Source organism: Pelodiscus sinensis, chromosome 12 (genome assembly GCF_049634645.1).
Source record: "Pelodiscus sinensis isolate JC-2024 chromosome 12, ASM4963464v1, whole genome shotgun sequence".
NCBI classification, from domain to species: Eukaryota; Metazoa; Chordata; order Testudines; family Trionychidae; genus Pelodiscus; species Pelodiscus sinensis.
This window is the reverse complement of record NC_134722.1, coordinates 45,689,675-45,717,517: the sequence shown is the minus strand read 5'-3', so window position 1 is coordinate 45,717,517 and position 27,843 is coordinate 45,689,675. Positions and strand designations below refer to the sequence as shown.

The following is a 27,843-nucleotide window of genomic DNA, read 5'->3' as shown; positions in this document are numbered from 1 at the left end:
CACTTCTCAAATGCAACAGTTCAGGCTGCTTGCAGCTTTGCCCTTGGGGCAGGGAGTTTGTTAGAAAAAGAGGGAGGGGGAAGGGGATTAAGAATATCAAAAGGTATTTGAAGAATTTTTAAATCAGTGTTTCTTAAACTTTTTAAGACCGAGGAACACCAAACAATTTTTTTTTATGATGAACATCAAGGATTTTTTTGTTGAGCAAAAAGAAAAAAAAAGGAGGGGAAACTGGGGAAAAGTTATTGACCAAAAAGATGAGGGGAAAGTTATTGAGGGGAAAAAAAAGGTCGCCTGCCCCTTTAAGGGTGGCCATTTTGAACTGTTGTTCTCTGCCGCACACCTCCGACTGCCTTGTTGCAGCTGTGGAACACAGTTTACGAAACACTGTGTTAGATTGTCATGAAAACATTGTTGGGTACGCCACTTAAAAATAAGGGGGAAAATGTTGTGCTACAAGGATCTGCATTTGGATCATGGCTGTTAAAGTTCTCATATGTGTTCTTGAAAAAGGGATAAACTGACTACTCCAAAGCTGACTGCAAAGGGTTCCCAAGGGACCCCACAAAGCTGGGTGCTTGGGCAACACAAAGGCAGATGGAATTCAGGGTCACTACGTGCAAAGCAATGCACACGAGAAAATAGGATCCTAACTATAGATCCCAAAATGATGGGGTCTAAATAGCTGTTTCCACTCCAGAAAGAGATCTTGGAGTCATTGTGGATAGCTCATTGAAAACATCTCCACATGCAGTGGCAGTCTGAAAACTAAAAAGCGAACCGAATATTGGGAATCATTAGGAAAAGGAATTGAGAATAGGACAAAATCCCATATTGTCTCTATCTAAAGCCACGGTACACCCTCATCTTGATTACTGCAGGCAGATCTGGTCACCCCAGCTACAAGATCTATTGGATTTGGAAAAGGTACAGAAAGGGCAACAGAAATGATTAGGGGTATGGAACAGCTTTCCTAGGAGGAGTCATTAATAAGACTGGGACTTTTCAGCTCAGAAAAGAAATGACTAAAGGATGGGGGAATATGTTAGAAGTCTAGACAATCATGAATGGCATGGAAAAATAGAATACGGGGCTACCTGTACCCCCCCCCCCCCGAGCTGCACCAGGTAGGCACTCCATCCCATCCCCCTCCTGCCCAGACCCCCCGCCCTACCCCACTCCTACACGCCATGTCCTGCCCAGACCCCACCCTGCTCATGCATCCTCCTTCAACTCTGCACCCCCAGCCCGCTCCTGCGCCCTACCTTCTGCCCAGACCCCCCCTCAACCTCCCCCCAGCCATCTCCTCCTGTGCACTGAACTCCACATTTTTGGCCCCCACCCCAGAGCCTAGGCAGGCTCCCCCCAAAATCTACTAGCCCCGGCCCTTCGTAGGGTTGCCAGGTGTTCAGTTTTGAACCAGAGAGTCCAGTATTTGTGCTTTCTGTTTGGGAAACAAATTGAGAAACTAGAACTGTTTGGTATGTTTGCAATAAGATGTGATGTCGATTGTGATGTCATGTCAAGTCTATCCCGTATTTTTGGTGAAACCATCTGGCAATCCTAGCTTGAGGATAGTGAGGGGGATAGAGAGTATTTTTTTTTCTGCTTCTCAATTGGGGGCCATCTGTGGGCAATCGCACGGAAACCCAGGGAACCCGACATACAGCGGGGTGTCTAATGGCGGCAGAATCTGCCCCACAGAGTGAAATCCTAGCCCCACTGAAGACCAAGGCTGTGCTGATGTTGATTTCAACGGACTCAGCATGCCCCTGTGGCGCTGAAGGCGGCATTCCACTGAAGCGTGGAACTAGTCAGCTGGCCAGAGGGTTGGTCCCTGGATTTGTAAAACCAGCACCGTGAGCAGGATGGAGCATGTGGACTCAGTCCTGTTCCTGGGGATAGCGCCGCATATTCAGATTAAGATATTTGTTCTCATAATTCTTATAAAACAGTCGGCGATGGGGCCGGGAGCAGCGGAACAGGCTCCAATTTGCTCAGGCTCCTGCTGTGGGTCGAGGTGGGGGGGCAAACCCTGATGCCATCTGGCACCAGGCCCCGTGGTAATACCCCTTCACCCATCCCTCCGAGAGCTGAGGCGGCCACCATGGAAGCTGAGGGCCTGGGGCAGACACCCAGATCTGTCCTATGGACAGGATGCCTCTGGGGTGTGGTGTTAAAGAGCCAGCTCCGCGCTAGAGCTGCAGGTGACATGTTTTCCTGTCCTGACAGTCTGGGAGCGGCTGGGCAGAGCCGGTCTCGTCTGCGCCCCAGGCTCCCCGACAGCACCCCAGGGACCAGCCACCGGCTTCCTGGGGCCACGTTCACCCCTCCTGGGCACTAGGCAAACCCCTTCCTGTCTGCCCCCCACCAGGAATCCCCCTGTCCTTACCCCCCAGCGATCCCCCCCGCCCCTCTCCCAACCAGATCACCCACCTGGGCACTGACTGCAGCTCCCTGCCACACAGCTGATATCCGCTGTGATGCGCCAGCGAGTCCAGTTCAGGGGTAGTGCTCCTCCCACTCAGGTTTGGCTCCTCCCCCTGTCCAATCTGACAAGGGGCATGGTGCTGGGGACAAAATGGAGCGAGCTGTGCTGGGACTTGGCAGGCCAGCTTGCCATGGGGTCAGCTTTAGCCTCATGCACCCACCCCCGAAAACGAGCCACAGGCCTCAGTGAGCACCGGCCGTACCGTCAATTGCTAGGCATTCTGGGAACACGAAAAATGCCCCATCAGCCCCCTTTGCTTCCCAGCCCTACTTGGGCTTCCGGCTGCTGTGGGAAATCCTGGATCCAGACGTCTGTGCCATGCTGGGTTCAGCGTGCTCAGCACATCAGGCACGGAAGCAGAGAGGAGTAACTGAGGGAGCCGACTCAGATGCGGAGGGGACAGTGATGGAGGTGTCTCTATGGCAGGCTGGGCCGTTTGGAGAATCATATCCCCACGGTGGCGACCGCATGCTTTGTGGGGGAGTACGGGGGCCGTGTTTGCCCGTGGGTAGAGCACTGAGGACAGCGCCCGGGGGCAGTTAGAATAGCCAGACACCCGTGCTGTCAGAGGGCCCACACGGTGGCCATCAATATGCAGGGAGGCCCTGAGAAACCACTGACCATGAGGGGCACTGACATTTGTGGGTGTTGCTTCCCTGCCTTGTCACCCTGAGGGAGGCATTCCCGTGAAACCAAGGGATATCACAGGCTTCCACAAGGCCAGAGCAACTGCGGCAGGTTGCGTCACACAAAATAAACTCTTGGAAACCTGCATCACTCGTGTCTTTATTGAGGCCTTTGAATCAATCGCACACAGCGGGTGCATGCTTGGTGGCAAGGGATGGGTCGGGTTATTCTTTCAGGTCCTCTGAGATTTTTCCCTTAGCTGATGGAAATGGGTCTGGTCTGGAAGAGTGACTCCTAGCGATAGAGAGACTGTCCTATTCAGAAGCTTCAGGGGGGAGCCAAGTTAGTCTGTACAGAATAAACTTAAGAAACAACAAATAATCTGGTAGCACCTTAAAGACTAACAAAACATGTCGATGGGATCAGGAGCTTTCGTGGGCACAGCTCACTTCTTCAGATGTACTAGTGTTAGGCCACAGAAAATTGGGCCTAGGGCAGTTATGCTAAGACAGACGGAGAAGAGTCCAGCAAAGGGTTCTGGGTAGTCCCTGAACAAAATTTGAGACATGAGTTGAGCAAGGGCATGAGATAAGCGAACAGCTGCATTTTTGTACTTGCTGAGCTGAACAGCTTGCTTAAGAAACCGATAAGAAAACTCCCCGTCTCCTCGTTGTCTGGTACTCGCCTTCTGTCTTAATAAGAAAGTTGCTAATGTATCAAGGCCACCTTGTATAGTTGGCAAGGTATGCACCCATGCTAGAAGTTTCTAACTAACAAAGGGGGGTGAGTTGCTGGTTCTCGGAGAGACGGGCTGCTCTCTATTGTCGTGTGCACTCTTCAATAAAGAGCTTTGTGATTAGACCTTGCTGGTGTTGCCTGTCTCTTTGCGGTCAGACAACGAACTGAAGCCGTCTGGGTTTGAGTCCCCGACAAATTTGGCACCTCAGATGAGACTCGTCTGACTCTTCGGTGCGGGATCAGACTCTGAAGCAATGCAGCGCGCATCCTCCGGCTTTGAGGAGCCTTGCCCGGTGGCCTGATCCCTGCGTCGGTGATAAGGCATGTCCTGTGAACCAGCCGAAGCCCGCAGAAATCCAGCAACGTCGACCTACCCGTTGTGTAGGATCCAGGTCTTCAGGGTTCAAGTCCCAGGAGTGTTTGGGGTTCGAGTCCCTGGAGTGTTCGGGGTTCGAGTCCCTGGACAGGTAAGCGAGCGCTCGGTATTGAGAGGTTAGGGTTAGAGTCCCTTAACCGTGGAAAATGGGACAAGTTGGCTTACTGCCCGGGGGACGCCCCGTTGTGCCTGGTACTCAGAGATTGGAAGGGTATCTTTGGAACAACCGGTTTAGCTAAGTCAGAAATGAGAAATTTATGTCAAATTCAATGGCCTTCTTTTACTGCCCATTTGTCCCCGACTAATGATTGTCCAGACTGCGGAACTTTCTCCATAGAGAAGATGGATGCCTTGAGAGATGTATTGGTCAGTCTTAGACCGGGACAAATGGAATATTTATTTGTATGGTACAATTATAAGCCAAAAGAGAGGGAGATGGCCCTGCAGGCCGTTTGTATGGAGGAGTCTGTTAAACTTCCCCTACCCTATGCCCTGGAGGTGGTAGAAAGAACATTCCGTACCATTTTCTCTATCCATCTGCCAACCTGGGCTGATGTGAACCAATTGTTGGATACCCTCCTCACGGAAGATGAGCATCAAAAGATTAAAGAAAAGGCTGTAGCATATCACCAGAATCAAGCTTGGGGAGGTATGCTCACCGCTGAGCCTAATTAGGATCCGAATTCAGACGGGATGCAAGGGAAAAGTTTACCTGAAGTGGTTAGCATTGTGACACGGGTGTACAATGGGAAAGAGGAGAAGAGAGAGAGAAAAAGAAGGAAGGAAAAACAGAAGGATATGAGGGATCGCTGTTGGCAATGGCTGTGGCAGGAGGCAGAGGAGGGGGCCGCGGGTGGAGTTGTGGTAATCAGGGAGGACCTATTGGAAGGGGAAGGGGTGGAATAGCAAGAGGGCGAAGACGCGGAGGTAGTGTTGACCCTGGTCATAATGAGTGCCACTATTGTGGTGAGGCAGGACACTGGAAAAGGGAATGTCCTTTCAGACCAAACCCTGATTGCAAGCCTGAGGTAGTGGGTCAGCTGAATCTCGAGACTCAGCGGGTATATAAGGTAGTGACGATTCCCCTTATTTCATAAGCTGCTAAGGTCTGACACTCTAGACCCGGCAGACTCTTTCTTTGGAGTGTGTAGAGTTAGTTTAGGTGGGGGTTAGTCTAAACAGATCCCCCCACACTGCCGAAAGGCACCCCTGTGTACTACATGTACGTGCATAATGGTCCAAGGACCTGTAAGCATTTAACGAATTGGAAAAGAGGAAAAATTAAAGCCCTGAGGGATGAAAGTAAAGCTCAGAAAAGCAAAAATCCGCCCTGCAGTGAAAGATGTAACTTACAAACTGCTGCAGCGCCTCTGTGCCAAAATAATGCACAAGAAGTGAAAAAAGAAAAAAAAAAGGATTTCTCAGTTGGCACACCCATATCAACCAAGCGTAGGGGGGGAGTTCGGCACAACATCACCCTCTACCCCTCTTTATGATGCATACACAGATAAAGAGGAAACACAAAAAATAACTGAAAGGAATTAGCTCTTCCCTTTGGAAACACGGGCTCCTGTAACAAACTTGCCCGATCCAAAGCAAAACACCAAGTTTTGAAATAGACTTAACAGCTTGTGGAAAGTATTTCTCCAAATTCTGAAGGAAGGAATGCCTGCCGGCCATCAAGCCATATTGACCCTAGGCATTTTGGTTGGAAACATTTACACAGAACACAATACAGGAGTAGGAAAGAGCAACTTCAGGAGATTCTCAAGCCCTTGTTAGCAAATAGATAACGACAGCCTCTCCGGCTGGAATCGCAGGCAACCCAAGGACGTTTCACAACACACGAGCAGGGGCCGTCCAGAGAAAAAATAAACAGGTAAAACCTTTCCCTCACACGCTGTTATAATTGGCTTGAGGGCGTGGGAGGAGGTAACCTAAAAGCCACCTTAAAGTCAACCGGTAGAAATTGAATTTGAAGATGTAATCACTAGACGCTAAATCTGCCGTAACAAGGAGACACATTCTGCAACATAAAGCTCCTCACAGAACATGGGCGAGTGATTCACCCCAGAGTCAGCAGCATAGATCAACTGCTGCAGCATAGATGTTATGAAAACCCTATACTGAGAAGTTTAAAATTAGTAATAGCTGACTGCAATACTAAACATTCCGATTTACCTACCGAAAGGAATTAGGAAGGGTGGGGCTAATTGGAAAGTCTACCCTCCTTACCAAATTAATACTGGATAAACCAGTGTCATTGGGAAAAGTCATTTAGCAGGAATCAGGACAGACCATAAGCAGGAATTAAGCGATTGTTGTTATATATGAAGGGAAACCTGCTTTAAAAATGACTCCTTGTTTCTTGCAGCCTCTTTTAATCATCTAGGCAAAGAAACAATCAAGTTTAAACATTAGGCTACAGACATTTTGTTAAATCTATTATAGAGAAATAAGGAATTCTACTGAAACTTTATTAGTTAACTGCATAAAAAATAAAAGCTATACATTGTAAATTTGTAAAACCTGCACCCTAAGGGTTAAATGTGTCTTCCAAGGAAACTAATTATTGTTTTAAAAATCCAAGCCCAGAAACTTCACTGTGTTTCTGTTCAAGGCTAAGTTGATAGCACTTTTGGCTTGCTTTCAGATCCAAGGTTGTGTGTGTCTGCAAACTGCCTGTCTGTTCTGGAAGGGGGGGAGCACTGTCCCCCATAAGTAAGCCTGTAACATTGTATATGATTCTTTTCAGGAAAAGAAAACCTTTTTGCTTGCTGGAATAGTAACTAGCAAGGGCCTTGTTCTAAGAAAAAGTTTCTGTGGCAGTAAATTATTTGAAGCTTCACACATTAAAGAAAAAAAAAAGGCCTAGTCTGCAGTACAAGAGAGAAACTTAAGCATGCCATCTTTAACTTAATAATTGAACAATGAAGTAATTTACTCAAACCCTCTGAAGCTGGTGTGCAAAACAAAGCATACCATTAGGTAATAGCAGGCTAATAAAAAAATTAGCAAAGAACATCTATAAAGAAAAAGTATTCTAAAATATAATGCACCACCCCAATGTGGGTAGAAATGTTTTCTTTGTCTTTCAGATCATTAAAAAGCACTAATATCAGCTGAAAAGTTAACTGAAGAAAAAAAACCCATGGTTCTGTGTCATGACATAATAAGTTTATGTTCTGTGTTCTATCCACATTGGTCTTGTGTGTCTTAATTGTGATATATGTATTTCGAGCATTGTTGTGTGTACAATATTGTTGTTTTAATGAAAGAATAATTTAAGTCCCTTAAATAATCTTAACTTTGTGCTTTACACAGATGGTTTTTGCCTTTATAAATCTAGTGAAGTTTTAGCAGCAGGCTATGCAGTTTGTACTATCTGGAATGTAGCGGAATCTGCTCCTGTACCTGCTGTTTTTTCCCTTCTCTCCTACCATCGCCAGCTCCTTTGCCATCTCTTTCGGAACTGGCCCTCCTGCAAGACCAAGCCCCCAAATCGGGAAAGCAGGAGTGGAGACTGGCAGGGTGCACCTTGCACCCAGACCACTTGTGGTGCAGCTCTGATGGCTGCATTGTTGCCTAAGTGGTCTTGCTACCTCACCTTGCCTCTGTGCTCCATGGATTGTCGCACGTTGGCAAAGGTAAAACAAAATTGGTTTGCTCCCAAATTCTCCCAAGCAGCCAAAGATTACTGTCTGGCTTGCCCTGTCTGCCAAGCCCACAATGTGGGTAAACCTGTAAAGACAGTTCCGGCAACCAGACCTCCGCCTTTGAGACCATGCTTGAATTTACAAATGGACTTTATTCAATTGCCTAAATGTCAATCTTTTGAATATGTGTTGGTTATTGTTTGCTTGTTTTGGGATGGGTAAAAGCTTATTCCCTGCAGGAAAGCTGATGCCATCACAGTGGCAAAGAAACTTCTAAATCATTACATCCCATTATGAGGAATACACCTTGTGATCTCCAGTGATAAAGGTACCCACTTTACTGGGCAAATTGTTTAAAAAAACTGGCAAAAGTACTACTCTGTCAGACAAGCACTGCACTGCGCGTGACACCCGGAGAGCGCAGGAGCAGGAGAGAAATGAAACGGGGTTTTAAAGAACAAACTTGCAAAAATATGTAAGAACTCTGGCTTAACATGGGTAGAAGCACTCCCGATTGCCCTAATGAGCATGAGAGCGACTCCTAATCAGAAAACTGAACTCAGTCCCCATGAAATTGCATGTGGCCGACCTATGAAATTGTTAAGCAGCCCAAAAATTGACCTGGCTGATGCCACACTTATTAAAGGAAGCATAGTCAAGTATTGTCAGGAACTTATGAGGTGTGTACAGTCTTATCATTCACAGGTTAAGGACGCCTTCCAGAAGGCCCTGACTGAGCCGTGCCATAAACAACAACTTAGAGATTGAGTTTGCGTGAAAGTTCACAGTGAAAGACTGCCCTAGAACCCAGGTGGAAGGGTCCCTACCAAGTGCTTCTGACCACCCATACTGCTGTAAAGTGCGAGGAATTGCCCACCTGGATTCACGCCTCCCACTGCAAACTGGTTCCAGTGCCTACATAGGTTAGCCCCAACAAGGAGCACCGCAGACCTGGTACCAGAAACCCAGGTCCGGAAGTAGACGGGGATCAGTGCAGGCCTGGTACCGGCAATCCAGGCCCAGAAGCAGACGACGTTGGACTTCAAGGGAGCCACGCACGTTCACCCCACCGCGAATCGGGTGAACCAGAAGCAAATGACATCTGTGCCCGAGGCAAATGAACTGCTACCCCCTTAGGCAACCTGAAGCTTCGCCTTCAACTGAGAGTGCCTTAGATTAGTGGTGTCCTTTCCCGGAAAGATGGCCTCGTTTCCTTGCCTAGGTTCTTGGGTTTGCAATCTGTTTATTATTTGTCGTCTTTCTTTTTCAGTGGTATGGAATGTAACACGTTCAGGCTCCAATTAGAGGAGCCCTCCCTTGAATACTGATAATGAGTGAAAAGAAAATTCATAAATTCCTATATCCATGCCACTGTAGTTAAAGCTCAAGCTTTACACTGATCCAAGTGTTGGTTATGTGGTTGAAACTCCCCGTCAACTTCCCAATCTTCATACCCTATTACAGCGATAAGTGAAGCAAACTACAAAGTCCTGAAGAACAGCCAGCATAAGGCTGGACAAACAATACATGCTAAACTTATGCTTAATTTTGTTTTTAATACTTAGCAGTTATAATTTATATAGCTCAAAAGTGTTTATGCTTTTAATGAACCAAGTTTCCCAAAAATTTAATTCCACAGGTTGCTGGATATGTGCTCTCAGTCCTGTACATTCAAAAGGAGGTATCCCAATAATTCCAGTCCCACTGAACAACACTCAAATGAATGGCACACTGCTTAGTAAATTGGGCCCAAAATAATACTTGGCAGGATAAAGGGTTTACTAACCCAGGGTATATCCGCCTAGCCCTGACCCCAATTGGAGAGTACTGCTGAACATGTAATAGTTCCGGAGCCAGGGTAGAAAAAGCCAAAACTGGATGGCCCTAAACTACGTCCTAGCAAGTAAGGGCGGGGTCTGTGCCTTAGTGGGAAGAGAATGCTGGGTATATATTTCTGACACCAGCAAGGAAGTAAAGGAAGATGCCTCAGAAATTAAAAGAACTGTGGAAAGCCTAAGACAAGAAAAACTGGACCCTCTGGGGTTGGTGGGAAGGCTGGTTTGAACATGTGGAAACTTGGATTCTGCAAGGAATAGTTCTAGTATTGGTTATAGTCTTTTGTGCTTATTGCTGTTTCTTGTTAATTAAATGCTGTATTTCTTGTATTCTAAAAAACACAAGACAGACCCTTACCAAAAGGAATGTGAAACTCATGATGTTAAAATATAATGAACAAGGTTCTGATCAGCGCGCCATCCAGTACCGCGAGGTTGTCCCAAGAGTCCCTTTGTGGTACTCTAGGGACAAAGGGGGAACTGTTAGGCCACAGAAAATTGGGCCTAGGGCAGTTATGCTAAGACAGAGGGAGAAGAGTCCAGCAAGGGGTTCTGGGTAGTCCCTGAACAAAATTTGAGACATGAGTTGAGCAAGGGCATGAGATAAGCAAACAGCTGCATTTTTGTACTTGCTGAGCTGAACAGCTTGCTTAAGAAACCGATAAGAAAACTCCCCGTCTCCTCGTTGTCTGGTACTCGCCTTCTGTCTTAATAAGAAAGTTGCTAATGTATCAAGGCCACCTTGTATAGTTGGCAAGGTATGCACCCATGCTAGAAGTTTCTAACTAACAAAGGGGGGTGAGTTGCTTAAGTAAATAGTCTATGAGGCGACGGAACTGTCTATATAACCCTACTTGCTATAGGAATCGGGGGCTGGTTCTCGGAGAGACTGGCTGCTCTCTATTGGCGTGTGCACTCTTCAATAAAGAGCTTTGTGATTAGACCTTGCTGGTGTTGCCTGTCTCTTTGCGGTCAGACAACGAACTGAAGCTGTCTGGGTTTGAGTCCCCGACACTAGTCATGACAAAGATTGCAACATTTCACTAACGTGCATCTCAGAACAAAACTGGCCACTTCTCTTCTTATGCTGGCCGCAAACACAGGTCTCTCCAGACACACTTGTGCAGCAGGTGTACATGGAACAATCTGTGAGGATCCTACTCTTGTCCACAGGCTGCTGTTCCTCTGGCTGGCTTACCCCTACTGACGGTTAACAGGTAAACCCGGGCTCTGCTTCTGGATGCCAGTGCGGGTTTCCCTCTGCAGCCAGACTCGGTGCTGCCTGGCTTCCAGCGGCAGTCTGAGGAATGGTTTGGGAGGGCATCGTACCGTGGTGGTGGCAAAATAGCAGCCTGGCCGTAGAATCTCCATGGGACCGTTAGTAAATACCGTGGGAAAAGCTTTGACACCATCTCCCAGCACGATTCTATCGACATTTCTGTGTACATCCATGCTCTGTTTGGACACAATGCAGAGCCAGGTAGGGCATGGCCAGCTCCCATCACCCCACGCCACTGCCCCTGGCGGCAAGAGCAATTGTCTGTGCTGCGACTACCCCTCCCCCATCCCACTGCAATACACGGCAACTTACCCCTCCCTGGGTCCTTGGCCGTGGATGTGGGGTCCCCACTCAGGGTTGCTTATAGTGCTGTATAAAATCGGCATGCTTTGGGGGCAGCACCAGACTGGCTGTTTGCGTCCTGGTACACCTGCCTTGGTCCCTTACTCCTCATGGAAGGAGGACTACAGGGGCTTCTGAAAGAGCGTGTTTGCTCTTCCGCAAAAAAAGCAGAAGAACAAACGTGTTCCCTGGACATGGAAGTTTTTCCAGGATACCTCCAGTATCCCGGAAAAACTGTGTAGTCTAGATGTAGCCTGAGACTCAACATCAGGAAAAGAAACGTTCCCATTTTCCTCTCAAGCGGCTAAACTGGCTTCACTTCTCCCCTCAGCATTTGGTTGTACTGGTTGCAAAACGTTTCACATCACTTTAATAAAAGAAAGGGACAAACCTTCCCATCTAGAAATGATCCGCACCAAGCCCCAAAAAGCTGGGAAGCATTTTTCCCAATGACACAAACAGGGGTATGAGATCTGTAAGATCAAACTGGGCTTTCGGTTCCGTGGGATTTCCCCACCTCCTCCCAAGTCAAGGGCACTTTCTTCTCCAGTCCTGTGGAGCCTGAGATAGGGTCATAGACATCAAAACGGTGGTTGCTAAGCATGGAGAAGCAGGGACACAGTAAGAGACACCTGGGGGGCAAAGAGGCAGTGTCCCCTCTTTTTTTATGTCTACCTCGTCTCCATATGGGCACCCGTAACAAGATCCATTCTGCACATGGCCGATTTGTGGGAGGGGGGAGGCTCTGGGTTTGACGAGCGGGCAGAGAAGACTGAGGGGGGGTTTGATAGCAACCTTCACCTAGTTGAATGGGGCTTCCAAGGAGGCTGGAGAGAGGCTATTCTCAGTGGTGAAGGATGGCAGAGTGAAAAGCAATGGTCCCAAGTTACAGTGGGGGAGGTCTAGGTTGGATATTAGAAAAAACTATTTCCTTAGGCGGGTGGCGAAGCACTGGACTGAGTTCCCTAGGGAGAGGGTGGAATCTCCATCCCTAGAGGTTTTTAAGTCCCAGCTTGACAAAGCCCTGGCCGGGTTGATTTAGTTGGGATTGGTCCTGCCTTGGGCAGGGGGCAGGACTTGATGACCTTCTGAGGTCTCTTCCAGCCCTAGGATTCTAGGAGGGGGGGGGGGGGTGAGGATTTTGGGATGAGGAGGGGACTCCAGACTGGAGCAAGGGAGTAGGAGTGTAATGATCATTGTGCTAACAACTGGCCCAGAACACGAGTAAAGCCACTTGTTTCTTTTTCAGAACTCAAAAAAGTCATAGAATTGGGGCCTTCCAGAGACCCCCTTGACGACAGCCAGCGGCTGCTCCGAGCTGCAGGGTCCCCTTCACACCCCAAAGCTGCCTACCAGAGCTCAGAGCTGCTGCAGGACCTGGGGGCAATCCACAGTCCCCACCCACAGTGGATGGCCCCAGAGCTGTGGGTCTCTGTGGCCAGCTGGGGCCCCCTGTAGCTCCAGGCTGCCATGGGCAAAGGGAGTCCCTCAGATCCCTGAGCCTCCGGCAGCAGGGACTCATGGAACTCCCAGCCAGAGCCGCACAGCTGACATGAGACCCCAGTCACAGCAGCAATGGGCGCCGGAGCCGTCCCCCTCCCAGTTCTCAGGGATATAAGTAGTAAAAGTGCCTGGGCTCTGTGCATTTCTCTTTATTACCCGTGACCTGCCCGGGACGTTTATCCTACCAACAGCCATGACGAAATCGGAGCCTTCCACACACGATCCAGGGGATGGGCTTACACTCAGCGATCTCCTGCAGGGCCACAGAGATGCGCTGCCCGGTCCCGACCCCCTTCCCTTCCAGACACGCCTGGGGGCTGATCCTGCAGAGGCCAGATCTCCAGGTTTCCCGCAAGAGGCCTGGGGGAATGAGAACCCCCCAGCGGTGCTGTCGCAATGCAGCGGGGCGGGGACAAGGGGTGAGTGATGAGACTCTGCACCTCCCTGTGCTCCCCCTCGCCCCTTATCCCCTGCTCCCAAAAACACCTGGAAGCCCCAGCTAGGGGCGACGACTAAGGAGGGACTCAAGGGGAGGGTGCTGGCCATGTGCCCCCCCCCCCCCACCACGACTCCTCCCTGCGCCATTACTAGCCCAGGAGAAGCACAACACCCCTCTATCCCAGCCCCCACCTCTACTGCACCCCCCCCTCCAACGAGGCCCAGGTGACTAGGAGTCTGGTGGCAGGAGCAGGGCTTGGGTGCCCCCCATGCACTGGCAGGTGCGGGGGCAGTGGAGCTCAAACCCGCTCTGCTTCCCGGCTCCCGCTTGCAGGAACATGGCAGGTGGGGCCTCGTCACTCTGCTCCCCCCACCAATGCCGGTATGCTTGGGGAGCTCGAACTCTGCTCTGGATGTCAGGCCTCCTGCTAGTGTTCTGATCCACCTGGAAGTTCTGCACCCTGCTCCTCCTGCCCATGGCATTCAGGGGGCACGTGCCCCCTCGTGTCCTCCCCACGGGGCACGCCTGGCCCCAGCACCCAGCTCCCCCTGCTGCCCAGCTCCCTTAGCTCCCACCATTCAATCCCCACTTTTCTCTCCAGAACCCACTGGCCTGATCCCTTCATGTTTGATCCCCAGAGCCCAGAACCCTGGGGGATCCAGGGAGGGGAGGCGTTACCAGCCCCCAGGGACATTTCTCCTGCAGGGAACAGCCCGAGGTGAGGGGCGAGCACAGTCTGGGGGCTGGAGGAAGACAGGGGTGAGGACAGGTGTCTAGAGTCAAGGCATTCATAAGACCTCTCTCTCAGGTGGATTTTCTCATGTCTATTAAGGTACGAGCGCTGACTGAATGTTTTCCCACAGTTCAAGCATTTATGGGGTTTCTCTCCAGTGTGGGTTTTCTGGTGTGCATGAAGGGTTGATTTCACACTGAAACTTTTCCCACACTCAAGGCATTTATAGGATCTGTCTTCTGAGTGTGTTCTCCTGTGATAAGTCAGGTGTGAGCTCCGACTGAAAGCTTTCCCGCAGTCCAAGCATGTATAGGGTTTCTCTCCAGTGTGGGTTGTCTGATGCGATTTAAGGGCTGATTTCCAATTGAAACCTTTCCCACACTCAGGGCATTTGTAGGGTCTTTCTCCTGGGTGCAGTCTCATGTGATCAAGAAAGTGTGAGCTCCGACTGAAAGATTCCCCACATTCCAAGCATGTATGGGGTTTCTCTTTGGTGTGGGTTTTCTGATGTGAATTAAGGGTAGATTTCCAATTGAAACCTTTCCCACACTCAAAGCATTTATAGGGTCTTTCTTCTGAATGCGTTCTCCTGTGATAAGTAAGGTATGCACTCTGGCTGAAAGATTTCCCACAGTCCAAGCATGTATTGAGTTTCTCTCCTGTGTGGATTTTTTGATGTACAGTCAGGCTTGATTTCCAATTGTAAGCTTTCCCACACTCAAGGCACTTAAAAGGTCTCTCAACTGCATGGGTTTGCTGATGTCTTGTAAGCTTGGAGTTGTCAATATAACTTTTCCCACACACATGGCATTTAAAGGGTCTCTCTCCGGTGTGCACTCTCTGATGTATAATAAGATGTGACTTCTGGATGAAACTTTTCCCACACTCCAGGCATTTATTGGGTTTCTCTTCTATGTGGATTTTCTGATGTTTAATATGAGTGGACTTCAATCTGAAACCTTTCCCACACTCACGGCATTTATAGGGTCTTTCTTCTGTGTGTGTTCTCCGGTGCTGAAAAAAGTTTGAGCTGTGATTGAAACTTTTCCCACACTCGGGGCATTTATAGGGCCTTTCTCCTGTGTGGATTCTTTGATGTATAATAAACCTTGAGCTATGACGAAAGCTTTTCCCACAGTCACGGCATTTGTAGGATTTCTTGTCATTGTGACTTGTCTGCTGGACGGTCATTTCCTTGGGATCATTTCCTTGGGATGCTCCACCACATGGAATGGATTCACCCATTTTCTTTCTGGGATAGGTTCCCAGCTGAACCTCTGATCTGTGTCCATCTCCCCAGGCAATTCCCTGTTCCAAGTCCTGGGGAACATTCCCTTCAGCTCTGCCCAAAAACGCCTCCAGAGGTTCCATTTCCCCAGGATCTTCCTGCTGATTCACGTCCTTGTTGTCATTCACTGTCCTATCACCTGCTGGGAGAAAGAGAGAGACTCTAGACAGGAGTCACTACCAATGCGGGAGGAAAGGGCAGAAGGCAAAGAAGGAGAACACAGCACAGTAACTATTGGAGAGATTGAGACATTGGATTCCAGCTCCACATCCCACTCAAACACTCCCAGGGAAATGAATGTAGGAAGGAAATTACTGACAGCTGTCAGGATGGATGAGAAGCCAGGACTCATCTTTACCTTGACATGGCACTGGCTGACTGTAATTGGATGAAGCATTGTTACAGGCTGGAGATCGACTGGCTAAGTAGCAGCTTGGCAGAAAAGGACCCGGGGGTTACAGTGGATGAGAAGCTGGAGATGATTCAACAGGGTGCCCTTGTACCCAAGGCTAATGGCATATTGGGGTGCACTAGGAGGAGCATGGCCAGCAGATCCAGAGAAGTGATTATTCCCCTTCATTTGGCTCTGGTGAGGCCACATCTGGAATACAGGCAGTCCCCGGGTTACGTACAAGATAGGGACTATAGGTTTGTTCTTAAGTTGAATTTGTATGTAAGTCAGAACTGGCTCCAGATTCAGCTGCTGCCACTGAAACTGACCAGGGGCTGACTACAGGAAGCGGGAGGCAGAGTTGCTCTGCCCCCAGCTTCCTGGAATCAGCCTGATCAGTTTCAACAGCTGCTGAATCTGGTGCCTGGGACAGAACAGCTGGGGCGCTGCCCGGTAGGTTCCCACAGGACCAACCCGGCAGCACCCCAGCTGCTCTACCCGAGGCGACCCGCAACAAAAGCCTGGTCTGCTGAGGGGGTTGGGGGGGTGCACTAGCTGCGCCCCCTCCCCCCCCCAGCAGACCAGGGAGACCCGAGCAAAGCCGCACAGGCGGAGCAACGAGCAAAGCCGCTTTGCTTGGGTGTCCCTGGTCTGCTGGGGGGGGTCCAGCGGCTTTGCTGGACCCCCTCAGCAGACCAGGGAGACCGGGAGAAGCTTTTCTCGCCCTGGAGGACACGGGTGGTGACCCGCCGCCCGTGAGCTCCGGGGCGAGAAAAGCCCCGTTCGTAAGTGCGGATCTGACATAAGTCGGATCCGCATAAGTCGGGGACTGCCTGTACTGCGTCGAACTCTGGACCCCCCACCAGAGAAAGGATGTGGATGGATTGGAGAGGGTCTAGAGGAGGGCAACCAAAATGGTTAGGGGTCTGGAGCACGACCTACAAGGAGAGGCTGAGGGAGTTGGGTCTGTTTAGTTTGCAGATGAGAAGAGTGAGGGGGGATTTGATAGCAGCCTTCAACTTCCTGAAGGGGGGTTCCAAAGAGGCTGGAGAGAGGCTATTCACAGTAGTGACAGATGGCAGAACAAGGAGCAATGGACTCACGTTGCAGTGGGGGAGGTCTAGGTTGGATATTAGGAAAAACTATTTCCCTAGGACAGGGGGAAGCGCTGGGCTGGGTTCCCTAGGGAGGGGGTGGAATCTCCATCCCTAGAGGTTTTTAGGTCCTGGCTGGACACAGCCCTGGCCAGGATGATTGAGCTGGGATTGGTCCTGCCTTGGGCAGGGGGCTGGACTCGATGCCTCCTGAGGTCTCTTCCAGCCCTGGGATTCTCCGATTCTCTCTGTCCCCTGGGTGAGATGGGGGAGAACATCCCCCTTGTGTTACCTACCAGCTTTGTGTTCTTGGGGAACCAGGGCATAAAGCTCAGGAAAGACCTCCCCCTCCCCCCTCCCCCTCCCCCCAGCCTCTACTTGAACTAAAGCTGATGAGAAGGAAGATTTACAAAAAAGCAGTGAAAAGGGAGGGGCAGACGCACCAAACCCCTCCGGACAAGGGTGACAGAGTCAAGGAAATACCCCGGGCTCACACGCAGTGAAGACAGGACAGGGCAGGATCAGTATACGGAATGAAGAACAGGAATTGCAAGGCAAGAACCGAACTGAACTCTGGGAGGGACACAGAAAGCAAGAAAGCAGTGCCTGATGGGAAATCTCTGCTCCTGGTGCTAATGAATCCACACCCAGATCAGTAATTACCAGACCAGTTTGGTAATTGTAGATTGTGAAATACTAGAACTGGAAAGGACCTGAACAGGTCATCGAGTCCAGTCCCCTGCCCTCACAGCAGGACCAAGCACCTTCTAGATCATCCCTGAGAGATGTCTGTCTAACCCAGGGGTGGGTAATAATTTTTGATGGGGGGGGGGTGTAGATTCGACAGGTGCATTCCAAGAATTTGGGAAGTGGTCAAGGGCTGCACTCTTCCACGTTACAGGAGGACATGCAGAGTTTGGGATGGAGGTTGGGTGCAGCAGGGAGCCTGCAGTAAGGGACTGGGGTGCAGGAGAGGGTGTGGGGTCTGGGAGGGGATATGGGTGAAGGAGGGGGATAGAGGGTTTAGGTTGTGACCTGGGGCAGAGGATTGGGGTGCAGGATCTTGGAGGGGATCTAAGGGCAGAGGGTGTGGTTATGTGGAGTAGAGAGGCAAAGGATTGCGATGCAAGAGGCAGGCTCTGGTCAGGAAACTCTCCTGCTTGACAACAGGCAGCTCCCATTGGTCAGAAACCGGCCAATGGGATTGTGCTGGGGGCAGGAGCAGCATATGTTTCAAACAGAGCTCAGCAGCAGCCGCTTTTCTCAGCAAATAAGGGGGCAGCTTTTTAGGAGTCCGAGTTTCCCTTCACTTCCAGGTGTTTGTGTCTCAGTTTCCCTTGTTCCTCACCTCTGCGGGTGCCTCCTTCCTCACTAGCCAGGCAATCCGAGACCCACGGCTCTTCCCCTCGTTCCAGCCGGGCGACCAGGTCAGGCTTTGGAACAGGGAATCCTGCAGAGGGTGAAATCAGGCAAGGTCAGAAAGCACGGAGTCAGGGGAAAGTATTTGTCGCGAGGAACATGCCCTGAGTGTAACCGGCCCCTGCGTGGGACAGTGGGAAATCAGACCCCTTGGCAAGCAGAAGACTTTGGGAGGGGGCATTGTCACAGCCTCATGAGGAGTCTCAGGGTAGACGTGCTCTGGGGGACTTGCTCTCACACACACACAAGCTCAGGGGGTAAAGTCCGGCCTATTTCCAAGTCTGCAGAACCTAGAACCCTCCCCAGGGCTGGAGACAGTCCCAGGCAGGAAGCTGAACCGGGCGTGGAGGAGAAATAATACAGGAAGGGCAATTCCCTGCTTCTGGCCCCTTGAAAACAAGGGAGATGGGGATGAACAAGCATGTCCATTAAGTTTCTGACCCTGTTCCCTCGAAGGGGGTACGGAGATGAAAGAGTCTCTCCTGTTGGAGCTGGGGGCTACCTGAGCCTCCCCTGCTAAATCCACCTGCCCAGGGCAGAACCTGAGCAGATTCAGACACGCGGTCCCACGGGAATCTCTTACCCAGCGAGGTCACCATCTCATAGTTCTCCCGCATGACGTCCCTGTAGAGGGCTCTCTGAGCGGGGCCCAGCAGAGCCCCCTGCCCCTGGGTGAAATACACAGCCACCTCCTCGAAGGTCACCGGCACCTGGAACAGCCAAAGTCCCCCACTCAGCACCGGCTGCCCTACCCCACAATCCCGCGATTCACAGGGGAGGGGCCCACAACAGCAGAATTCCCCCCTCCCGTTCAGAGCAGCCAGGAGGGGGTGGGAGAAGGGGAGAGCTCCTTGCCCCCAGCAGACAGAGCAGGGCAGGAGCTTCTCATTTCCCACATGGCTGCCGGCCACAGGCTGCTCCGGGAAGCAGAGCTCTGAGCTGGGCACAGGGACAGGGACCAGCAGCTTCCGGCCAGTGGGGTCAGGCTCCGCCACTGGGAGTCTGCTCAGCCCTGCCCCGTGGGGTGTGTCCTGGCCCAGCAACAGGGGAACGTCCCCAGCAGCCCTGCCAAGGGGCCTGTCCCGAAAATCTGGCCCAGGCTGCTCATATCCCAGCAGGTGTATCACCCAGTAGCCCTCCCTTCCTCCCTGAGTGTTTCCTGCATCCCCCTCACCCCCCGCAGCTCCCTGAAAATCCCCTACCTGAGCTGGCTCCATCCCAGCCATTCCCAGCCCTGTCTCTGTAAGACGGGATGCTCTGGAGCGAAACGGGGACGCGATTCCTCAGCCTGCCAGGGCAAGAGGGGGAGGTTTCAGAAGGGGTCTGGGTCCATGTCACACCCCGACTGCCCCAGCCCCTCCCCCAGCCAGAACCCCAGGACACTTTTAACCCCAGGGACTCAGTCTCGGAGGCAAAGGCTGGGCAAGAGCAGAGCCGAAGGAGCCACTTTGGGGGATTCCCTCTGACACGGGCCCTGAACCAGGGGTGGGGAACCTACAGCCTGTGACTTGACTTGCTCTGGCTGGGGCTGTAGGTACCTCCCCACACCCAGTAATGGCCAAATCACATTAATGGGAACAGCGGGGGGGGGGGGGGTGGGGGGGGGGGGCTTTCCTACTGCATGCAGAGCCACATGGCCCCCCCTCGAGCTGCACCAGGTGACCCACCTCCATCCCCTGCCTGCACCCACCACTCTCCTGCACCCCTCCCTCCCACCCCACTTCTATGCCCCCTTCCAGACTCTGCACACCCAGCAGGCTTCCCTTCCAGCCCCCACCCCCCAGCCTGCCCTTGCACCCGATCGCCCGCCCAGACCCCCCACCCCCAGCCTAGCCTGTCCTTGTACCCCACCTCCCGCTCAGACCCCTTACCCCCAGCCTGTCCTTGTACCCCACCTCCCGCTCAGACCCCTTACCCCCAGCCTGCCTTTGTATCCCACCTCCCGCCTAGACCCCCCACCCCCAGCCTAGCCTGTCCTTGTACCCCACCTCCCGCCCAGACCCCTCACCCCCAGCCTGTCCTTGCACCCCACCTCCCGCCCAGACCCCTTACCCCCAGCCTGTCCTTGCACCCCCAGCCTGTCCTTGCACCTCCCGCCCAGACCCCCCACCCCCAACCTGTCCTTGTACCCCACCTCCCGCTCAGACTCCTTACCCCCAGCCTGCCCTTGTACCCACCTCCCGCCTAGACCCCCCACCCCCAGCCTGTCCTTGCACCCCACCTCCCGCCCAGACCCCTTACCCCCAGCCTGTCCTTGTACCCCACCCCCAGCCTGTCCTTGTACCCCACCTCCCGCCCAGACCCCTCACCCCCAGCCTGTCCTTGTACCCCACCTCCCGCCCAGACCCCTCACCCCCAGCCTGTCCTTGTACCCCACCTCCCGCCAGACCCCTCACCCCCAGCCTGTCCTTGTACCCCACCTCCCGCCCAGACCCCTTACCCCCAGCCTGTCCTTGTACCCCACCTCCCGCCCAGACCCCTTACCCCCAGCCTGTCCTTGTACCCCACCCCCAGCCTGTCCTTGTACCCCACCTCCCGCCCACACCCCTCACCCCCAGCCTGTCCTTGTACCCCCACCTCCCGTCCAAACCCCTTACCCCCAGCCTGCCCTTGTACCCCACCTCCCGCCCAGACCCCTCACCCCCAGCCTGCCCTTGTACCCCACCTCCCGCCTAGACCCCCCCACCCCCAGCCTGTCCTTGTACCCCACCTCCCGCTCAGACTCCTTACCCCCAGCCTGCCCTTGTACCCCACCTCCCGCCTAGACCCCCCACCCCCAGCCTGTCCTTGCACCCCACCTCCCGCCCAGACCCCTCACCCCCAGCCTGTCCTTGTACCCCACCTCCCGCCCAGACCCCTCACCCCCAGCCTGTCCTTGTACCCCACCTCCCGCCCAGACCCCTCACCCCCAGCCTGTCCTTGTACCCCACCTCCCGTCCAGACCCCTTACCCCCAGCCTGCCCTTGTACCCCACCTCCCGTCCAGACCCCTCACCCCCAGCCTGTCCTTGTACCCCACCTCCCGCCTAGACCCCTCACCCCCAGCCTGTCCTTGTACCCCCACCTCCCGCCCAGACCCCTTACCCCCAGCCTGTCCTTGCACCCCCACCTCCCGTCCAAAACCCCTTACCCCCAGCCTGCCCTTGTACCCCACCTCCCGCCCAGACCCCTCACCCCCAGCCTGCCCTTGTACCCCACCTCCCGCCTAGACCCCCCCACCCCCAGCCTGTCCTTGTACCCCACCTCCCGCCCAGACCCCTCACCCCCAGCCTGCCCTTGTACCCCACCTCCCGCCTAGACCCCCCCACCCCCAGCCTGTCCTTGTACCCCACCTCCCGCCTAGACCCCTCACCCCCAGCCTGTCCTTGTACCCCACCTCCCGCCCAGACCCCTTACCCCCAGCCTGTCCTTGCACCCCACCTCCCGCCCAGACCCCTCACCCCCAGCCTGCCCTTGTACCCCACCTCCCGCCTAGACCCCCCCACCCCCAGCCTGTCCTTGTACCCCACCTCCCGCCCAGACCCCTCACCCCCAGCCTGCCCTTGTACCCCACCTCCCGCCTAGACCCCCCCCACCCCCAGCCTGTCCTTGTACCCCCACCTCCCGCCCAGACCCCCCCCACCCCAGCCTGCCCCCGCACCATTACCCAATCCTCCGAAGCCTCCTCCTGTGCACTGAACCCCACATTCTGGCCCCACCCTGCAGCCTGGGCCCTGCCCCCTCGACTCTGCGGGGGGAGCTTGGGGACAGGGGGGTGAATGTCCGGCGGGGGCCACCCGTGAGGGGGCTTTTTTCTCCCGCTGATTCTTCTGCGGGTCAGTGGCCCCCCCCCCCGACCTCAAAACGGTCCCCCAGCCCGGCAGGGAAGGAAGGCGCCCGCGGGCGATGCAGGGTCGGTGCCTGTGGGGGGGCCACCCCACGGACTCCGGTGCTGATTGTGGGCAGACAGGCGCTGCCCAGCCCCCCCCCCCCCTGCTGCGGTGGGGGGCGGGGTGCTGGCTCCACTCCCCCCCCCCCCCCCCAGCTCATGGAGCCCCCGACTCCCAGGCGCAGCCAGACAGAGCCCCCCGCCCGCGCGGTCCCCAGCCCCCCGCGCCCGCCCGGACCCGAGGGAAGCGGCTGAACCGGAGCGACGCTGAGCGCGCCCCTGAATCCGGATCGCGCAGGCGGTTCCCACGCGGCGCCCCCAGGCTGCAGCCAGGCCCGGCCCCGCGGGGAGCATCCCCGGCCCCCCCCGCCGTGCGCTCCCCGGCTCCCTTACCGCCCGGGGCCCGGCCCAGAGGCGCTTCCCGCTGCGGGGCCTGAGCCCAGCCCCGGTCCCGGCGGCCGCTGCCGCTGCTGCTGGGTCCTAGCGGGAACCCGCCCCACAGCCCCCGCCCGGCAGGTCTCCCGCGGGGGCCGGGGGGGGGGGGGGGGTCTTGCAGCCGGGGCCGCAGACCCGGGGGAGCCCGCCCGGAGCGGGAGCTGCCGGGGCAGAGTCTCGGGGACACCCGCGGGCCGGGAGCGGCTCTGGGAGCGGCGGGGCAGAGCCGGGCTCCCCGGCAGCGCCCCCGGGACCAGCCCCGCTCCCCTCCCCTGGGCCCGTCAGAGCCACCGGCTCCCTGGGGCCGCGTTCCCCCTCCTGGGCACCAGGCTACCCCCTTCCCGTCTGCCCCCCCCCAAGATCCCTCTGCGTCCCCCACCAGGGATCAGCCTCCCCCACCAGGGATCCCCCTGCCCCTCCCACCAGGGATCTCCCTCCCCCCACCAGGGATCCCCCTGCCCCCCCACCAGGGATCCCCCTCCCCCTACCCCCCACCAGGGATCCCCCTGCCTCCCCCACCAGGGATCCCCCTGCCTCCCCCACCAGGGATCCCCCTCCCCCCACCCCCCACCAGGGATCCCCCTGCCTCCTCCCACCAGGGATCCCCCTGCCTCCCCCACCAGGGATCCCCCGGCCCCCCCACCAGGGATCCCCCTGCCTCCCCCACCAGGGATCCCCCTCCCCCCACCCCGCACCAGGGATCCCCCTGCCCCCCCACCAGGGATCCCCCTGCCCCCCCCAGGGATCCCTCTGCCCCCCCAGGGATCCCCCTGCCCCCCCACCAGGGATCCCCCTGCCTCCCCCACCAGGGATCCCCCTCCCCCCACCAGGGATCCCTCTGCCTCCCCCACCAGGGATCCCCCTGCCCCCCCACCAGGGATCCCCCTGCCCCCCCACCAGGGATCCCTCTGCCTCCCCCACCAGGGATCCCCCTGCCCCCCCCACCAGGGATCCCCCTCCCCCCACCTCCCACCAGGGATCCCCCTCCCCCCACCAGGGATTCCCCCTGCTTCCTCCCACCAGGGATCTCCCCACCCCTCTCCCAGCCGGATCCCCCACCTGGGCTCGACTGCAGCTCCCTGTCACACAGCTGGCTCGTGCACTGCTTCCTCAGGTTTGGCTCTATTGCCCCCCCCCCCCATATTACAAGGGGCATGGTGTGGGGGATCCACATGGAGTGAGCTGTGGTGTGACCTGGCACATGGGTGCGCAGGGGGGAAGGGTACCTTGCCACTTGCTCAGTTTCGGCCTCATGCACCCCCACCCCACTGGAAATGAGAAGCAGGCCTGGGACAAACCTCAGTGAGCACTGGGGCAACAAGCCCTGCTCCTCCCTCTGCCATGGGGCAGGTCCACACACACACAGTGGGCCCTGGACATATGCTTAGGTTGCCTCTGCCTTAATAGAGCCCTCATTGCATTTCATCTGTGCAGGGCTGCAGGCATGGGATTCAGTCACTGTTGTGTGTACAAAGATCAGGAATAAAGAAAGGGAATAAAGAAAAGTTATTTACTTGCTCCCTTAACATAAGAACTAGGAGTCACTACTATTAGGCAGCAGGTTTAAAACAAACTAAAGGTAGTATTTCATACAGTGTACAGCCAACCTGTGGAACTCCTTGCCAAAGGATGTGGTGAAGGCCAGGACTTTAATAGGGTTAAAAAAAAAACCTAGATAAATTCATTGAGGTTAGGTCCATCAATGGCTATTAGCCAGGATGGGTAAGGAATGGTGTCCCCAGCCTCTGTTTGTCAGAGGGTGGAGATGGTTGGCAGGAGAGAGATCGCTTGATCATTACCTGTCCGGTTCACTCCCTCTGGGGCATCTGGCACTGGCCACTGTTGGCAGACAGGATACTGGGCTGGATGGATCTTTGGTCTGACCCAGTGTGGCCATTCTGCTGTTACACCCTCCCCTGTGCAGTGCTAGGCAGGGAGAGTCACTGAGGGGATGTCTAGACTACATGGTCCGTCGACGGTGCTCTCCCCACTGGGCTTCCTCTAACCTAGGGGCAGCGTCTCTCCCATGGTGTGTTCTGCTCTCCCCGGTCTCGCCCCCTTCCCATCAGTGATGGGAACAGGCCTCATTTTGTGTGTGACCCCCTCCCTCAAGAAGGAATGGCCCAGACCCAGCCCAGTTCCTAGCTGCGAGCTGCTGAGACCTTTGGAGCATTCTCCTGATGAAACAGGCCCGATGCAGAAGACAAGAAATGGTTTCCTACAATGCCTGGCCTCTCTGTTCTCCTTAAGGCCTGGAGAAATGATAGTTCTCCCCACCCCACAGGGACAGACCTTCCTCCCCCTCTCCTTTCCCCTCTCTCTCCCCTTCCCTCTTCTTGTGTGTCTACCTTCTTGGAGAGGAATCTGTTCTCTCCTCATCAGCCATGGAGCTGCCACACTGGCCACAGACACAGAGTTTTTTCAGGCCAGATAGGAGCTTCCAGGAGCCTCCGGTTTTCTTGGGCTCCTCTGGCAAGGCCTGCTCCTCCTGGCTGAGGCCGGAGCATGCCTCGGCTGCTGCAGGTTGGACCACCACCCTGAGCACCTGGCTGTGTCTGTGCTCCCTTGAGGTGAGTCTTCGCAAGAGGGAACAGAGCCTGGAATAAAAAGGAGCCAGTGGGGTTTTTTTTTCCATCTAGAAAGGCAGGGAATTAGTCTGCCCAGGAGCCACACACAAGAGCGGTCTCCTGAACCCATCCGCTCCCGTAAGAGCCAGAGCTCGTCCATAGAACCCAGCCAAAGGTGAAGACACATGGGCTGCATCTAGACTGGCAAGTTCTTCCGCAAAAGCAAACGCCTTTGCGGAAAAACTTACCAGCTGTCTACACTGGCCGCTTGAATTTGCGCAAAAGCACTGACTTCCTCCTGTCTGAGATCAGTGCTTCTTGCGCAAATACTATGCTGCTCCCGTTCGGGCAAAAGCCCTTTTCCGGAAATGCTTTTGCACAAAAGGGCCAGTGTAGACAGCTGAAAACTGTTTTGCGCAAAAAAGCCCCGATGGCGAAAATGGCGATCGGGGCTTTCTTGCGCAAAACCGCGTCTAGATTGGCACGGACGCTTTTCAGCAAAGAGTGCTTTTGCGGAAAAGCGTCCATGCCAATCTAAACGCTCTTTTCCGCAAATGCTTTTAACAGAAAAACTTTTCTGTTAAAAGCATTTGCGGAAAATCATGCCAGTCTAGACGTAGCCATGGAGTCATGGGTGACAGGAATTATTGTGGGGAATTTCTCGGGCCTGTGTTGTGCAGGAGGCAGGGCCGGAGGGAGGCATGGGCGAGCCGGGCAGCTGCCCAGGGCGCCAATCCACGGGGGGGTGCCTGATGGCAGTTGTAAGAGGCACGCAGTGTCCCTTACAGCTGCCATCAGGAGCCGCGCGCCCGGCTCCCACAGCACCGGCCCCGCGGCGCCGGACAGCAGCTCCCTTGCCCCCACAGCTGCGGGGCCCTGCACGGTCCGGCACGTGCGCCAGCAGCACTGGCCAGGCCCGGCTGGGCAGGGTATGCGCCATGCGCCTCAGGGGGCGGGCCCCAGGCTGCACGCCAGTGGCCGTGACCGGCCCGTGCATGCGCTGAGTGTCCCAGGGGCGGGCCCCCAAAGGGCTCGGGCCGGCCCTGGCAGGAGGTCAAACTCAGTGAGCAGGGCTGTCCCTTCTGGCCTTCCGGCCTGGGACTCTAGGAGCTGATGATCCTAAAGTTGGCGCGAGGTGCTGGCGTGAAGGTTATTGTCCATACAATAGGAGAGGCTTTGTCTGAGGTTTCCTTGGGGAGAGGCACCAGGATCCCTGTTCCCCCTTTGTCACGGCAGCCCAGGAGGGAGCATGTGCTAGGTTCTCCCTCCTGCTCTATAACAGGAAACCTCCATCCACCGTGGATGTAATTCCTTCACTCCGAGCACAGGTACTGGTTACATTGCCAAGCGGCAGGGAGCGTTCAGTTGGGCTGCTTGCAAAAATGGACTGTTTGGAGGGTCTGTGAAATTTGAATAGATCGAAAAGGATGGAAACCACTGGTCTAGAAGGATGGTTTAGCAGTGGAGAAGATGTTTAATTGCTCTCAACTTTTTCAAAATCTGGAATTTATAGGCATGGGGCTAAGAACCAGTAACATTTCAATGAAGAATTGCACATGCTCTCTCGATGAGACTGGCAGTGGAGATGTAGCACTTGCACTATCAGAAGATTTATTTCTGGTGCACGATTTGGTCTCATTTATGTGTATTTTAGATATTGTCTCCGTACACAGACATGTATATTTACATTCCCACCTTGAAGGCAAGGAATAGATTCGGGGCACCTCCAAGGGAAACAATTGTTATGGAGACCTAAACCCAAATTCTACTCAAGTTTTGTGATGATCCCTTCAGGTAAGAAACATGGAAATTCGCCCCCACGAGTCAGCAGTGAGAGAAAATCATCCCCATCTGCCTCAGGAGTGCGGGAAAGGCTGAAGCAGGAGGAGAGGGGAAGATGCTCTGAGTCAAATCAAAACGGAGTGTTGGGAAGCGCCTGTTGCAGCCCCAGCCCCCACCCGTCCCTAGGCCGAGGAGGCACCAATCTCTGCGGTGGGCTGGGAAAGGCTCCGGGAATTACCTTCTGTACAGACTCATCCTCTCTCCAGCGCCCGCGGGGACAGCGGCTGCCTGAGGTTCTTGACAGAGGCTCAGTTCTCGTCTCTCGGATCCTTGGGCGCCGGCCGTTGCCAGCCAGTTGGACTGGAGGCAGGACAAGAACGCTGCAGCCACAGTCTTTGTTATTGTCACACATGACATCACAATACACTCATCCAGAGACCTAAAGACACACACACACACACACACACGCTCATACAATTAATAAGACTGAGCGACTTGTTCAAAATCTCTAGGAATTTTGATCTGTGGGTGGGCATGGACAGAGGACTGACCCTTTCACAGACTATATCGCATTGTACCTGGTGAATCACAAAGTTTACAAATGTCATAGACTCACGGAACACTAGAACTGGAAGGGCCCTCGAGAGGTCCTCGAGTCCGGTCCCCTGCCCTCACAGCAGGGCCAAGCACTGTCTAGATCATCCCTGAGAGATGTCTATTCAACCCGCTCTTAAATAGCTTCTGTGATGGAGATTCCACAACCTCCCTAGGCAATTTATTCCAGTGTTGAACCACCCTGACAATTAGGAAGTTTTTCCTAATGTCCAACCTAAACCTCCCTTGCTGCAGTTAAAGCCCATTGCTTCTTGTCCTATCCTCAGAGGCCAAGGAGAACAATTTTTCTGCCTCCTCCTTGTGACACCCTTTTAGATACCTGAAAACTGCTATCATGTCCCCTCTCGGTCTTTTTACTAAAGAAGC

At 54.3% G+C, this 27,843-nt stretch overlaps 1 protein-coding gene and 1 long non-coding RNA gene across 2 annotated transcripts in view; one reads left to right on the top strand and one right to left on the bottom strand.

Moving 5' to 3' along the window:
- LOC102462653 (uncharacterized) overlaps positions 1-19,790 on the bottom strand; it is a 45,445-nt gene extending 25,655 nt beyond the window's left edge. Inside the window, exons 1-5 of the mRNA XM_075940725.1 lie at positions 19,414-19,790; positions 18,795-18,921; positions 18,141-18,242; positions 13,715-15,449; positions 11,862-11,940 (exon numbers count right to left, since the gene is read on the bottom strand). Of these exons, the coding sequence (XP_075796840.1) occupies positions 11,862-11,940; positions 13,715-15,449; positions 18,141-18,242; positions 18,795-18,921; positions 19,414-19,437 (2,067 nt within the window). The 5' untranslated portion in view covers positions 19,438-19,790. The remainder of the gene's footprint in view (positions 1-11,861; positions 11,941-13,714; positions 15,450-18,140; positions 18,243-18,794; positions 18,922-19,413) is intronic.
- LOC142831104 (uncharacterized) lies at positions 41-10,666 on the top strand. The gene is made up of 2 exons (XR_012906772.1): positions 41-4,323; positions 7,557-10,666. It is a non-coding gene; the product is annotated as an uncharacterized LOC142831104 (long non-coding RNA).
- Positions 19,791-27,843: the final 8,053 nt, after the last annotated feature.